General features: G+C 42.3%; 1 protein-coding gene across 3 annotated transcripts in view; it reads right to left on the bottom strand.

Annotated features, from left to right (window-relative positions):
- The window catches only part of cadm2a (cell adhesion molecule 2a), a 205,666-nt gene extending 193,720 nt beyond the window's left edge, over positions 1–11,946 (bottom strand). For all 3 annotated transcript variants that reach the window (XM_055017238.1, XM_055017240.1, XM_055017239.1), the window contains exon 1: positions 11,433–11,946. In XM_055017238.1, coding sequence (XP_054873213.1) covers positions 11,433–11,493 — 61 coding nt within the window. In that variant the 5' untranslated portion in view covers positions 11,494–11,946. The remainder of the gene's footprint in view (positions 1–11,432) is intronic.
- Between the last annotated feature and the right edge of the window lie 2,464 nt (positions 11,947–14,410).

Here is a 14,410-nt window from a genome sequence, read left to right as displayed (position 1 = left end):
GTTTGACAAGATTGAAGCTGCGTCAAGGCTCATTCCCTGAATATCTCAAGCATGGCTGCTGTTCTTTTTTTGGCTCTGTTATTTATTTTTTTTATTTCCCACTGCACTGGGGAATTCCTCTATTCTCCCCCTCATCCGTCCTCTTATCCCTACATCTCTCTAATTCTCTCATCCCCTCACCCTCAACCTATTTATGAGACACGCTCACACAGCGAGTGTTTTGCTATAACCCTCATCCCTGTCTCATCTCATCTCATCACAGTGAGACTTTAAGAGAGCGGTGACACAGCAGTGGCCAGTAACAAGTCATTCAGAACAGCAGCCAAGCCACAGGCACAGCATACACTTGCATGGCATCTCAAAGCAACCCATCATCTTTCCCTGGTGCATGTCTGCTGTCTTTTGTCTGCTTGTGCCTTCCACCTACCTTTTGCTTTGCTGTTATCTCTCCCATCAAGGTGGTCTCCTCTGAATGACAAGTACCCACTGGCTATCAGGAGAACTGCTACTTCAGGGATTATGCTAATGTTGCTAATCAAGCTGGAAAGGAATGAAAGCACTGCAAGCAGTCCAAGCAATAATTCTGTTTGGTATGGTGTCATACTTTAAAAGGCCTAATTTGATACAAATTAGCAAGCAAATGTCTACTTGCTTCGAGTTAATTCAGCACTGGTCTCTGATATTTCTTGCTTAATTTTTCCTGAAGGATGACATAATGATATTTCTGTCTCAAACGGCGCCTCGCTGTGCATCACTATGCACAGATGTAATGCGCCGTAATGTCAGTGATTTCATCATTTTGCTTAATTGAAACTGGAAAAGTGCCATTGACTTAAATGTCACATTTACTGTCTGTGGGAGTGACAGACCTATATATACATATGTGCAGCAATAATGACATAATTAACCAAAAGTAGTACACACTGGAATCAGCACATTTAACTAAGTCTGAAAGCATGAGAACGTTGTGTCTTTATGAGAGATTTAATCAATTTCATGATTTTTTTTTAACATATATACTTCATTTTTCACAAATAGAGCTGCATTATGTGAAACATGGGGGGATATCCAGGCTAGCAAAGGAACTAGTGTCAGGAAAGTATTATTGCATTGCTTAGGAACAGTGTTTGAATATGGAAATTACCTATAACCAACAAAAGATCTCAAATACAGCTAGTCTTGCCTTTGTTGGGTTCTGCTCTGTTCATGCGGTGCAGTTTTTCACAGAATTAACTTAATTAAATCTATCACATTCAAATGCAACTCTGCAGTGCCCTCGGTTCTGTGATTATAATGCCGATGGGGGTAAAAGGTGGCTCCAGGATTACAGAATGTGAAGGTCACTTCGTCTCAAACAGGCAGGACTATGATCAGCTGTATTGAGAAACTACTTTAGTCTAAAGATATGGCTCCTTTTTGGTTTGAGGCTCACTTTTTAATAAGGTCAGGATTAAGGTGACCGGTGCATTAAGGCAAAGGCTTAGGATCAGCGCTTAGTCCTGGACAGTAGGCTACCATTTACCACCTCAGTGCAACTGTGGTTAACACCGTCTCATTATTACTGCTGTGCTGTGAGATTTTGGGGTCTATCTCTTCAGTAATAGCTCATGTCTGCAGCTCGGTGTTATGAGCATGTGTGTGTGTTTGTGGAGATGAAGGCTTTTGGAAAGTGACCACCAGTGCGAGGACTTGTGTGTCATACGTTATGATGTAATATTTGCTATACTTGTGTCTCCATTCATCGTTTTGTGCCTCTTCACAGCCACTATCCATCTTAACTGCAGAGTAGCATGATAATGTTGCTCTGAGGGTGCTTCTCACAGGATTAGCGGAGATTAACATTAGCTGGTCCATTTGAACTGGATACACATACAGCAGCATTTGCATGTTGGAAAACTAGTCTGGGATTGCAGCCATAGTGCGAATTTCCAAAGAGGAGGTAAAGAAGCAATGAGAAAGGAGAAATATATACAGCTGCTCAGTTTCAAAAATAGAAAAAACATCTTCTGTGTTGTGTTAATCAAGAATAAAATCTCAAAATGTACTTATGTTGGATACATATGATTAACAGCAAAGCAGAAAGCTGACTTTACAAACTCTTGTTTACTTAGGATTCATAGTTTTAATTTCTTGTCCTTTATATTCTGCATATATTGTGGTTCAATTTTATGCAAACACCATTTACTTATTTGAATATGAAACGGCCAGATGACGTGAGCTTTCACAAGAATGGCACTGAGCACAATAAGACACTTCTAAAATAATTATGTTAACAAATTCTCTGCTGAAAAATTCTGTTATTATTGAAATGTCATCTAAAAATAAATAATTGACTGCTGCCAAAAGCCAGCACATACAGCCAAGGTTACAATTGAAATCCAATCCATCAAACCTAATCCAGCTAAGTTCACTTCCCAGGTGGGCCGCAGATTAGCATTTGAAATTATAAAATGCCCTGGAAGCAACACTCTGACTATCAATGACTGTTTGTATATTTTCACAGGCTGAGAATGTTTATGCTAAGCACATGAGTGCACATTTTTGGCATCACTCACAAAGCAGTGTTAGTGGATTCTATGAGAATTTCTGGAAGCTTTTCACTGTATAGGGGAGTGACGGACAGGATAATTAGAGAACTTTGAGACAAGCACTAATGACGATGATAAAGAAGGAATGGAGCATATTTGCTATTTCTAATGATAAGGGATGAGGAGAGACAGGAATAGGAGTGCAAAAAAAAAGTCTGAACATTCTGCTTTCTAGAAGAATGCATCTGCTGTATGTCTAACTTTGTCTGCTCGATGTTTTTGCAAACACAATGCTTGCTCTACCCAACTGGAGCAAAGTGAGAGAAAAGCAAATAGCTTTAAGATAGGCAGTGAAATTACCCGTAATTGGAGACCATTTAAAAACATAATAACTTCTTTGTTTCCTCAGCAGGAGGTTCAGGGCTGGGGAAGCTTTTTGATTAGAACTAGAGATGAGTTAGCTATAAAACTACTGAGCCAAGCCTTAGCCAGATTCACGCAGTCTCTGTGCGAGTGTGTGCACGTGTTTATGTTAAATCTGTCTGCCAAAAATGCAAAGATTAATAATTCTGGATGAAGTGGGATTATTAGAGTCCGGTGTCAGTTCAACGGGGACCAGCTGAAACTGTCTTATCACACTAATTTCCACACGAAGCAGCAGGAACAAGCAAGCAGGCTTGTAAAATCTCAGTGCAACAATGCTAAACACCAACTTCCAAAAAAAATTCAAATGGAGCATGAAAATATGTATTAAAATCCAGCTGGAAACATGCCACAGCATCTTTAACGAAGATGTGTATGCGGTGGCAAATTGTCACCGTTCCACTGAGGAGGATAGTGAAAGTAAGCTTAGGGGTGTGTGCCACTTAGGATGGGGGGAATAATGTTGTGTAGCATATAATGGATTTGCAATGTGGCAAACAGAGACAGATGGTGGAGGGGGCTGAGTGTTTCTGTGTGCTATGCGTTTGCTAGCTTGGACACACACACACACACATACACGCACGCACGCACACTGCACAGCACAATGTGTGTGGAGAAGAAATCCCTGAGGCACATTATGTATGCTGCCTCTCGCTCACCCAAGCCAAGGGTCTCAGTTCATTTGGTTTTTAACTGTTATAAATTGTCTCACTTGACTCCATCTTCCCTCCCCTCTACAACAGGCCTGGAGCAATTTCTACACAGAGAGTGGACAGACTCCAAACTTAGGACCAATATAAGATTCTGAAATACTCAGAAACAGGATCCATGCTAGTATAAAGAAAATATCAATAACACTAAGTCCAACTGAATGGAAGACATCACACAGCAGAGCAGCAGAGCTACAAGGAAGGAAACTGAGATATTTGAAGTACTTAAATAATAAGGCCAATATCAAATATTTACAGTGTGTGCATGAGTATATAAATCAAAGATACCTGAATGCCTGTATTTGTATGCCAGTGCAACACAGGACCATATGCAATTTTGCATCTCTTGAAAGGTTTGTTGTGTGTTTGTGTGTAATTGTGGGCCTGTAACCAGGTGTATGGGCTTACGGTGTAAAATCTTTTCAATGGGATGAAATTTCACACTTGCAGCTCTCAAGAGTAATCACTGAATTACAGCCTTTAAATATAATGCGTGGTGTCTCGAGTTTCACACCCGAACAGAAACCCATCGCACATGCATGCATACAAACACAAAGGCTGGCAAAAGCTATTGCACAATCCTCCATTTGCTCCCATCGAAAGACCTGAAATAACACCACGGCAAGAACTGTTTGATTTACGGGGTGAACCGACAACAGCGAAAAGACCCAATTCAGTCTGAGTCGAAGACAACATCAGTAGATTCGAAACTGCATAATTTTGCGACATTAGATGTGTTCAGAAATGGTACTCGTGCAAAAGAGTGTCTAATAGCTTTCAAAGACCAAATTAAGATGTGGGGGACCCTCCAGCTGATGATTAGACAAGGGACTAGAAAGTGACTTCAGGCGATAATATGAATAGAAAAACATACACACATATACACTAAAGTGCACACAAGCACACACACAAACACAGGCACACACAGAGAGTCAATTAACATGAACATGTGTCTTTAGGGAATTATATTTCAATTAGCTTTAGCTTTCCTTTGAGACCATAATGCTAAAACAAGTGCAGAGTTGTGTATTTGTGGATGCAGTAAATCCTGTTTTTCAATTAGTATCATGCCATAACTCTATATTGTTAGTGTATAAGTACAAGTTAAGCACTTAAACACTAAATCAATGTTCTGAATGATGTAAAGGAACCATAATATTAAAATGAAGCATACATGGAACCATATTCAGCAGCTAAACCTAATGCCGCCGCATTCTGAAGCTCATTTAAAACAAAATTACAGCAATGATGAATGAATAAGGGTAAGTATCCATTAGAAGTGTGTATTAATCATCTGAACGAAACTAAAAAGGGATGCAACTCATTTTAGAGGTTACTTAATGGATTTGCAGGAACGAATATGAAAAATATGAATAGTGACTGGGGGAAGATAGTCCCCAAATCCTAGGGCCAATTTTTCTCTGCGTCTCCAATTCCGTTTTGCTCTACCTCCAAAATGTTTCATCATATTCCCAGTAAACACCTCCTGTCAGCACCAATTTGACTGAAAAAAAACTGTATGTGGACAGAGAAAGTTATCTATAAATCTGGGTCACCAAAACAACAGCAATAAAGTCAGAAAATACCACAGTTCCAAATCTTCACCCCATATTTGGTCTATATTATCAGGAAAAAGGTAGAAAACAAAAGACATGTCTGCTTTTTTCCCCATCACTGTGTCTTTACACTGCCCAGCTTCTGTGTGCAAATTTGTGCACGTGTATTTGCATGAGTGCACGTGTTTTTGTTGTACACATACAATATGGCTCTGTGAGCAACAATGTTTCTGTACACAATATGGGCCTTCTTTGCTTCGGCAGAATTAATTTCTGTCAAGAACAGGCACAGAGTCCCTGAACAATAACAGAGTTGGGGCAGGAGGGGAGAGTGGGCAGAGTCATTGCTGACCATATCTTTATCTTTGTTGAAGAAAATGATTACTGTAACATGTACTATCATGGTTCCAGACTCAGGCCCACAGGGAGCTGTATGAAAAGAAGCTGTCAGATGAAAGAGCACATGGCATACAAGGAACTTTATCTGGGCTAAGATTTGTTAAGAGACGGGGCGATGAGTGAACCCACAGAGCACATCAGGTTAAACTGAAAGTGCATCGAATCAACCTGCTTCGCTTGTCGCTTATTTGCAAGTATGCAAATGTGTGTGGGTATGTCTGAAAGACGGAGGAAAAATTTCATTATCTAGAGTTTTTCTGTCATTTCTCTTTCACTTCAGCTTGAGCCCTCTTTCACCTTTCTGCGTAAAAGTGAAAGATTACAACCCTCCTCTGTATGGAGAGTTTTAATCCAAAAGGTGATTGTGTTTGTGTCTCTTTATTCCAGAGTGTTTGAGATTAGTGACACATGGTTTGTCAAAGACTGGAGCTCCAGATTAGCCGCTCGCTAATCCTTCGGAATTCAATGCTAATACAGACATCACATATGCATGCATGCGTACACACAGACACACTCACAACACAGTCGTGTCGTCCTCAATATGTGCACTTGTGTTTAATTTGTAGGGGTAGATGATATCTACTCTGGGAAGTCTGACTCGAACAAAAGCAGCCAAACAAAGACGCCTGCCTGTCAGTCAAGATGCAGCAGATAAATTGACCAAAATGGTAATCCTAAGACTCATTAAGTTTCTTTATGAGCGCGATGCATCACACTGAATCAGTGCCAGAGTCGAAGCGAGGTGATAAACATCTCACATCGATACGCAGACATTAGTTTATATTCTGACTTGTGTACACAACATAGCTACATGTTAACTTTGAAGAAAAGCCCAATCAGCTGATATGTTGGCTGAGCTTGCACTCGTCTTTCACCTACTGGGAGGTCTATTGAGAGTGCAAACTTGCCGTCTGCTGATGCCGCTGCTGCAGCCCAAGCCCAATCCACCTGTGGGCTTGTATTTTCAACGTTCTCAATAGAGGCTGCATTTGATCTCTCCCTTCTCTCGCTTTGGGCTGGCTTTAAATTACACTTTGCCTAAGAGATATGAAACGGAGTCTTGATGCCAAAACCAAAATCAACATTTATTTTACAAGCATTGTCAACAAAGATGTTTTTGGTGGATTAGAAATGGGAAGGTCATGTTCTGTATCTGTACTTAGCATGACGCCAATAGATCACAGCATCGACAGTACATGATGCTACGAGAGACATTATTACTACTTATACTACTTGAAAAATATGCTCTTGAATTTATGCCTGCATAATTATAGATGTTTTTTAATTACATGCTTGCAATGTGCAATCACATGGCCACATATTGAGTAGTCCTCCATCCCAGGAGATGCTTGCCAGGGCCAGTAAAGTCATGTACTGCAGAAATCAGAAAACTGAATGACTAAGGTGATGTGAGTGTACGTGCCCACACAATGCAGTGAGCTGGAAACCTTGAAGTTATATATGAAACCCAGCTGGCATACTGTAGGGCCAAATTCTCAGCAGATACGTCACTGTGTTCAGACATGCAGCACAGGCAGGATGAATCTTGCCTCTCATTAAATCTGAAAGATATTTAGCAATAAGCACCAACAGTAATTTAAAAACTGAACTCAGATGCTAGCAGATGTTTTCTCATGTTGCCGTTACGACAAAGCAAGGCCCGGAGAATTATTTCATTAGTACTTGACCCATCAGTTCATTTACATCTCGTTTTTACATTTTGGAGAGAATATGTGCTTGATCAAATCCTCACTTATCTATAATCAAACACTACTGGAACAATGTAGTACAACAATGATGCTCAATCTGGCAGCCCGTGCTGCATCATTTGGTGTAGGCGCATCCTATTTTGCAGGCTCATGAATACCTCGGAGATTTCCACAGGCTGGTTTGGTAACTGAGTTATTGGATAGTGCTCTGCACACTGGAGGACATTTGCATAAACATTTTAACTCCTCCATGGTGTGTTGCTACGTGTGTTTTTGCCACCTCTGCTCACTGCCATCTGCGACAACATGTGTATTAAGCTTAACAATGCCGGGCCTCCTGCCTCTTCTTCCCTCGTTTTATCCCTGTGTCTCAACACAAGATTGTCTGTGTTTAACTAGCCATGGCTGTACATTTCCAAGCAAAAACCTGCCTAAAGCACCTGCACAAGTTTACTGATTTGAGGAACAGTTGGAACAGGTGGCAGGATCACTGTAATTGTTTGTGGACCAGTTCTGAAGAGGCACATTCCTGCTCTGCCATGAAGAGCATGTAAGCTCTGAATCCTACCACGTTCCCCTGCAGCCTCCACCTCCTTTCGGTTTTAACTTTTTTAACACCTGGACTAACAAAAGACTGGCTTTGATCATGGGAAATCCCTTGGCAGAGCAGCAATGAATCCACAGCGGAGCTCCATGTGTGTATGTATGCGTGTGTGTGTGTTTGAGTGTCTGTGTGATGCACATCGAGCCAACGCTGCTCTACTGAGGATTGTCAGTGCATTGAAGCTCCATGGCATGGGTATAAGGTACAGAGCACCTCACATGTGCCATGCGTCAAAGCCTGGCCATGAAAATGAACACACTCCCAGACACACAGAAGTGGGAGGGAAAGTGCAAGTGAGCAAGAAAGAGAGAACATCTTGTTTCTCCCATGTAATCAGTGGCTCTGCAAACACACACACAAGGCCGCTTGTTATCAGAAGCTTTCCCACGCTGCTGTGGTACAAAGCTCCACACCAGGATGGGAGGATGAGGCGAGGGAGGAATGGACGGAAGTACAGAGGGATGGAGGGTCAGCCTTCAGCAGCTTAGACTCACGGCGGGGATAAACACATCCCTCAGCGGGGGTTTGTATTTAGGCTAGCAAGATCAGAGTTCAAAACAGACAGACTGCCAGGCAGGCAAAGCGACAGGAAACAGACAGAGCAGCGGCGATAAACAAGCATCCAAACGGCAAACAACAACCAGTGCACATATCACACACACACACTTTAGTTGAGGAGACTGCACATTCCTCCTCCACACCTCTGTTCCCACATTACTCTTACATCAATTCCTCTATTCTAGAACATCTCCATCTTTCTCCGCCGCTCTCTGCCTCTATCTCCCCTCGCCTGCTGCTCAGCCCTGAGCTCTTACGTAAGAGGTCCATTTGCATAACAGGCTGTTTTCTCTGGCTACGGCATGGGCACATGAGACACACTGGATAATATGTTAACAACTCGGGCTGTTGGTAAACAACGACCTCCATCACAACACTCCACGTTCACACTATATGCAGTGCAGGTCTAGTCGGTGACAGAGATTTAGTGTCTCTGGATCTCTTGATGCCAGCTGGCTCAGGCCCAGAGGGGCTGAAACAGCTGTCATTTACAGAGCGCACGGATATGTCTCCGGCTTGATAGACTTCATTCAGGAGGAGGCTGACCTGCCTGCTGTGTGGAACCTATGCAATAATAGGTCTTGCACCGAGAGATGACTGTTCAAATCAAGCAGCCTAGCATTATCCTCTTCAGGGTTAGGGCGAGAGAGAAAGAGACTCATGCGAGCGAGTGTGGTGGGGGAGCCACAAATGGAATGAGCCTGAAGTGCGCTCTGTTGTTATCGGCATGCTTATGTCTTTGCTTTGGCATCTCCAAACATAAGCTTTACAAACAGGGCACACATTTGCAAGAATATATGCAAACACACACACGCGATCCCGTGTGAATACACACTCATGGTGAGCCCCTTAAGAGAATTAAGACGAAAAGAAAAGGCTCTGGAATGCCAATAAAATGCTGCTGTGGAAGCTGTCAGATATATCCTAAGATACCTCATTACACACCAATTCATTAAGTCAAGAATGGCCTTAATCATGTCTGGTTATTAAGGAAGGACTGCTCTCTCTCCCCCTCTTGCTCATGCACACGTACACTTCAAAGAGACAACAAATGATCAAGGGAATCAAGCGCAAATGATCTCTCATTTGGGATTTCTCCTCTTACTCGTGGAAAACAGCGGTTAAAGTCAAGATGACACTAATTTCTTCTTTCATGGTTATATATTTGCTATCTGAGGTCTTAAATGCATCTTGATATAATGTGAAAGGGGGGAAGAAAGTGGACTAAGGCTCAGTGTGCCATATTTGGCCCTGCTGTGAGACTGACAGTTGTTTCAGAGTAAATCCATCACCCTCAAGAACCCTGTTCCCCTTTTATAGCTTCCTGCATAAATGGGAATATTGTTAGATTTCTTTGAATGCCTTGAGACTTGAGTGCACTGAGAAATCACTGTGTAACAAATGTCACTGAATTGCACTGTGCAGTTTCTTTATCAGATTTGAAGTCGCTTCTGTGCGAAGTATGGGCCGCATTCGCAAAGTAGGACTCCAGTAAGAAGAGCAAGTTTTCAAAAAAATATGCCACTTTGAGGCTTAAAAAGAATCATACTTGAATTTATAGATGGCATTGCAATTGTATTCCTCTCTACTCTGCAGACGTTTGCACTTGTACTGAGTGAAGACATGCATACTTTGGAAATATACTGAGAACAGGACAGGTTGTATAGAACTGGAACACATGGTGGCACAGTTTCAGGAAAAAAAGTGATTTTAGTTTCTCTACTTATGTTAATATTATTAATATATTCTAATTCTAGTTTAATGTATGTCCATTAAACACTGAACCGTCTTGTATGTATGTAGCACAAGTCGCTGTGACCTTGACCTCCAATGTCACCTTATTGTCGTGTTTACAGTCGGATCATCTGCCGTCTGAACGCCACAGCCTTCTGTTTACTGTATTAAAAAGAGCAACAAGACCTGAAAAATATACACCTTATCGCTAAATCAGTCTGCCTCTCATAAACTCATATGTAAACACACAAATCAGTGGCAGTTTCTGTAAATATCAGCTATGTGAACCTAATCTGAGATTAATATTATCAGCCACAATGCTGGAAAATAAACTTTTGATAATCATAATCATTCCCATCACGCCTACAACCCGTTCGAGGTTACTGACAATAGCCTAAATCCTCATGAAAGGCACAGCTCGCAGGAGTTGGTTGTGTCCAACAACCACCTTAGAGAAACAGTGAGGAGAAAGCTCAAATCATAAATGAAAAACATTCTGCAATCGAAAAGCTTTGCATGTTCATGTGCGTCATAAGAGACCACAATGAGAAGCGAACACCAAACAGCTGGGTGCGTAAAACGCTGCCAGTGTCTCCGGCGACTCCTCCAAGTGCTGAAAGTCAAAAACAAATGCGTTTGTTTCATTGTTAGGTGTGTCTTTTTTTTTCCCCATTTACTGCTCACACATACACACGAACACACACAGGACAGAGCATCACAGACGCATGAGACGCACTAGTCTGTACGGCTGCGCTCAGGTCGTGTCCTGTGCATGCAGTGATGGAGATGGGATATCCTCATTCCTGAACATTAACAGCCAGCAGATCCCGGCATGCTACAGAACAAGCTCTTTCCTCTAGCTGCCTCGCATCCTGCACGTTTAGCAGAGGAAAAATGACACACATTCATTCGGCACACGTATGCACGCACAGACGTACATGTGAATGAAAACTCCCTCTGTGTGTGTGTGTGTGTGTGTGTGTGTGTGTGTGTGTGTGTGCGTGTGTGTGTGTGTGTGCGTGCGTGACAGAGTAAAGAAAAGAAAAAGAGGGAGCTCCACATCTTTCTGCCAGGACCCGCGTGTGACCGCGCGTTCTGCCGCTTCATCCTGCCCTGCTGTTGGCCTGGAACATGCGCGCGTAACCACACACGGGACGCACACACACAACGCGCGCGCGCACGCACGCACCACTCACTCGTCCCAGACTCACCTTTCAGAAGAATCCCATAAATAGTGTAGAGGGTGAAAATCAAATTGCTCTTGAGATTCATCCTGTCGTCTTCTTCTTCCTTTTCTGTTTCTTTTGCTCCTGTCTTCCGCGCGTATTTCTCCTCTCCGTCTCCCCACTGGACCTCTAACCGGACCGGACGGCTTTGTCAGCTATCCAGGTGGACTTGGAAGTGTGTCTCTCTTGTTTGTGCGTCTCTAGGAAATGGGGTTAACACAGCCGACTTCACGACCCCGTGTTGGTTCTGAGATATCCTCGCTCCTCAAAAATCATACAAAAAAAATGCGTAATAAAAAAATAAATAAAACAATAGTCTGGATGTTTTCAGGAATGCGCCGCCGGTAAGGTGCAGACTCGGTTCACCGGACTCGCAGGGACAACAACAGCCGTAAGCCTCAGGGACTAACAACAGTCGTCCTCCGGTAACAGGGTAAAACGCTGCCGCTGCCGTACTACTCTCTGCCCCGCTCTTGGTCTGCTGTGGCGCACAGTCCACAATGCAGGGAACACGAGTGGATTGTTTGAGTCCCGCCCACAAGGCTTTTTCTTCCTCTTTTTTTTTTGACGGACATGAAAGGTGAACCAATCACGAAGGCCCGAGGCTAAGTGAGGCTGGGGGGGAAGTGGAGGGAGGGGGAACCAGCGCGTGAGACACACTGCAAAAAACATCAGTTTCAACAAGTTTTTTTTTGTGAGAGGCACAATAGAAAAAGGCCAGTGAGATGAATAAATTCACCCCTTTTGCATAAAAGGGGCAAAAGCTTGTCTAATATCAGGATGCATATTTGTGGAAATGTCTAAACTTTTTGTGTGGTGGGGGAAATTGGAATAGTCCTCCTCAGAGGCAGAGCTTAATCTTATTTAATTTGTAAGCACGATAAAACATAAAGCAATGCAAACATTTGAAACTAGATCATCATACACCTATATGTAAAACAGTGGAGAGGTGGAAAGCTGAAGGCAATTGCACAAATGTGCCTCCATTAGGGAAAATAAGCAAATCCCATTCATCACCACTAACATGGTTTGAGCATTAAAACTGAAATCGGTGCAGCAAGAAGTGCAGAAAAGCTGTGCAAGTCATAGTAGCCGATATGGAGGCCTGCTGTCGGTTATCTGAAACAATCACTGTAAAACTTGGGAAAATAATTCATCTGTTTGACTGGGATTCTTGCTTAAAGCGTGTGTCGTATGATGTGAAATGCAAAACATCCAGGATGCTACTTCACTGGAAACGTGCTTCTCTACTGGGTGCAGCCTGAGAGAGGAGGTGATCATTTTTTGCAGTGTACCCGAAGAATGGGCTCAGAATTCAAAACAGAGCAAGAGCATGCAGACATGCTTCTGGGTGTGAGCTGTCCTTCCACATGAACCGGGTAACTCACAGTATATGTTTCACTGCTCGCTCTGTCGATAGTGATGATCCAGGTTAGACGGCTGTGAAGTATTAAGGTTGACAACTGCCCGAGCTTTCAAGATTGTCTTGCACAGGACAATCAGAGGGGTGGAGAGGTGAGGTGGGGATGTGATGGGACACGGCTGTGTGTAGGTATAGGGAACAGGGGGGTGAAAGTGGTCTGCAGCCTTTTTGGAAAAGCTGTTAAAACCGAAATGGAGACAGAAAGGGCAGGCTGGCGAGCTGCAAGGGGGTTGATGAGGCAGCTGTGCATGTAGAGAAAGAACTGTATGCAATGTTTGCCTCAATTATTTGGATGTCAGCGGATTCTCTGTATGACCAGAAACTGACAGGGAGCATGGGCTGAGGAACAGAATTTGGATATTTTACATAGACGACGGGTCTTGTAACCACTTGCCAATAATGTTATCTGTATCTAGAAACAGAGAAATTAATTAGGATGGTTAATCACAAAACACTCTTGTCACGTACAGCTCGAGCCAAATGTATTTTTGGGCACTGACATTTGTTTTGTTCTTTGGGTTCTGTGCTTCAGCGGGTTCAACTTGAATTAGATTAATGGAAACTACATTGAAGTGTTAATTTTTTGGTTTATGTCAGTATAGAACCAACTGAGTGAGAGATACAGCCCTTTTAGCACATCATGCCCAAGTTAAAAGGGTTCAAAATTAAATCAGGACATGCTTAAAGTTCTTTCAAGGCTGTTGATTGAGAGTTGAGAATGGCCATGTAGACTGAGGGGGAGTTGTCTGGTAATACAAGGAGCAAAAGGTGACAATGCAAATAATAATGATAAAATAATAAAAAGGATAAGGTTAAAATGCATATGAATTGTGCTGAATTGCAGTCTGTCTGGATCACATAGAAATTGTTTGCTCCTATTATTGAGAAATTCTTATAGTTAGATCTTAAGGAAGAGGCTACCGCGTGCTTTGTCATGCCATATGAATACAAGAAAAAAATATGAAGAGCACAGCTTTCTTTGTACAATCTGACATGACAACACAAAGCACTCTGACCTTTGTGAAACTCTCAAAAGGAATCTAATAAAATAAAACTGTATTGAACTATGAAACTGCTGTATTCATAAATGAATGTCAAGCATCATAAAACTAATCTCAGTCGAGACATAAGAAGCTCTGCAATCAGCAGCTTTACCTAACACTAAAATTAATTAGGTGTTGTTTGCAAAATGCCGGTGTGATTGAAAAGCAAAATTAGTTATGGAATAAATGTTTTATGTAATAATTTGGCAATCACATACTGTATCACACTATGTCTAATCTTTCATGACACATTTCAGTGGTAAAGGCACAGGGTGTCTCTATTAGTTTGCATCTTTAGCTTGATTATAAGATGGCTTCTAAATGCACCCTATGCATTATTTATAAAATTAGCTCTGCTTGCCTACCTATACTAATGACAACCCCACATCATTTCAATCACACAACTAAAGCTGCTTAGCAGGGAATGTCCACCACTAAACAACACAAAGGAAACATACTGCAAGTATTGTTTGCTGTGCTATTGTTTGCGCTGCTTT

Source organism: Amphiprion ocellaris, chromosome 14 (genome assembly GCF_022539595.1).
Source record: "Amphiprion ocellaris isolate individual 3 ecotype Okinawa chromosome 14, ASM2253959v1, whole genome shotgun sequence".
NCBI classification, from domain to species: Eukaryota; Metazoa; Chordata; class Actinopteri; family Pomacentridae; genus Amphiprion; species Amphiprion ocellaris.
Note: the sequence above shows the minus strand (reverse complement) of the source record. Positions and strands in the feature narration are given on the sequence as shown.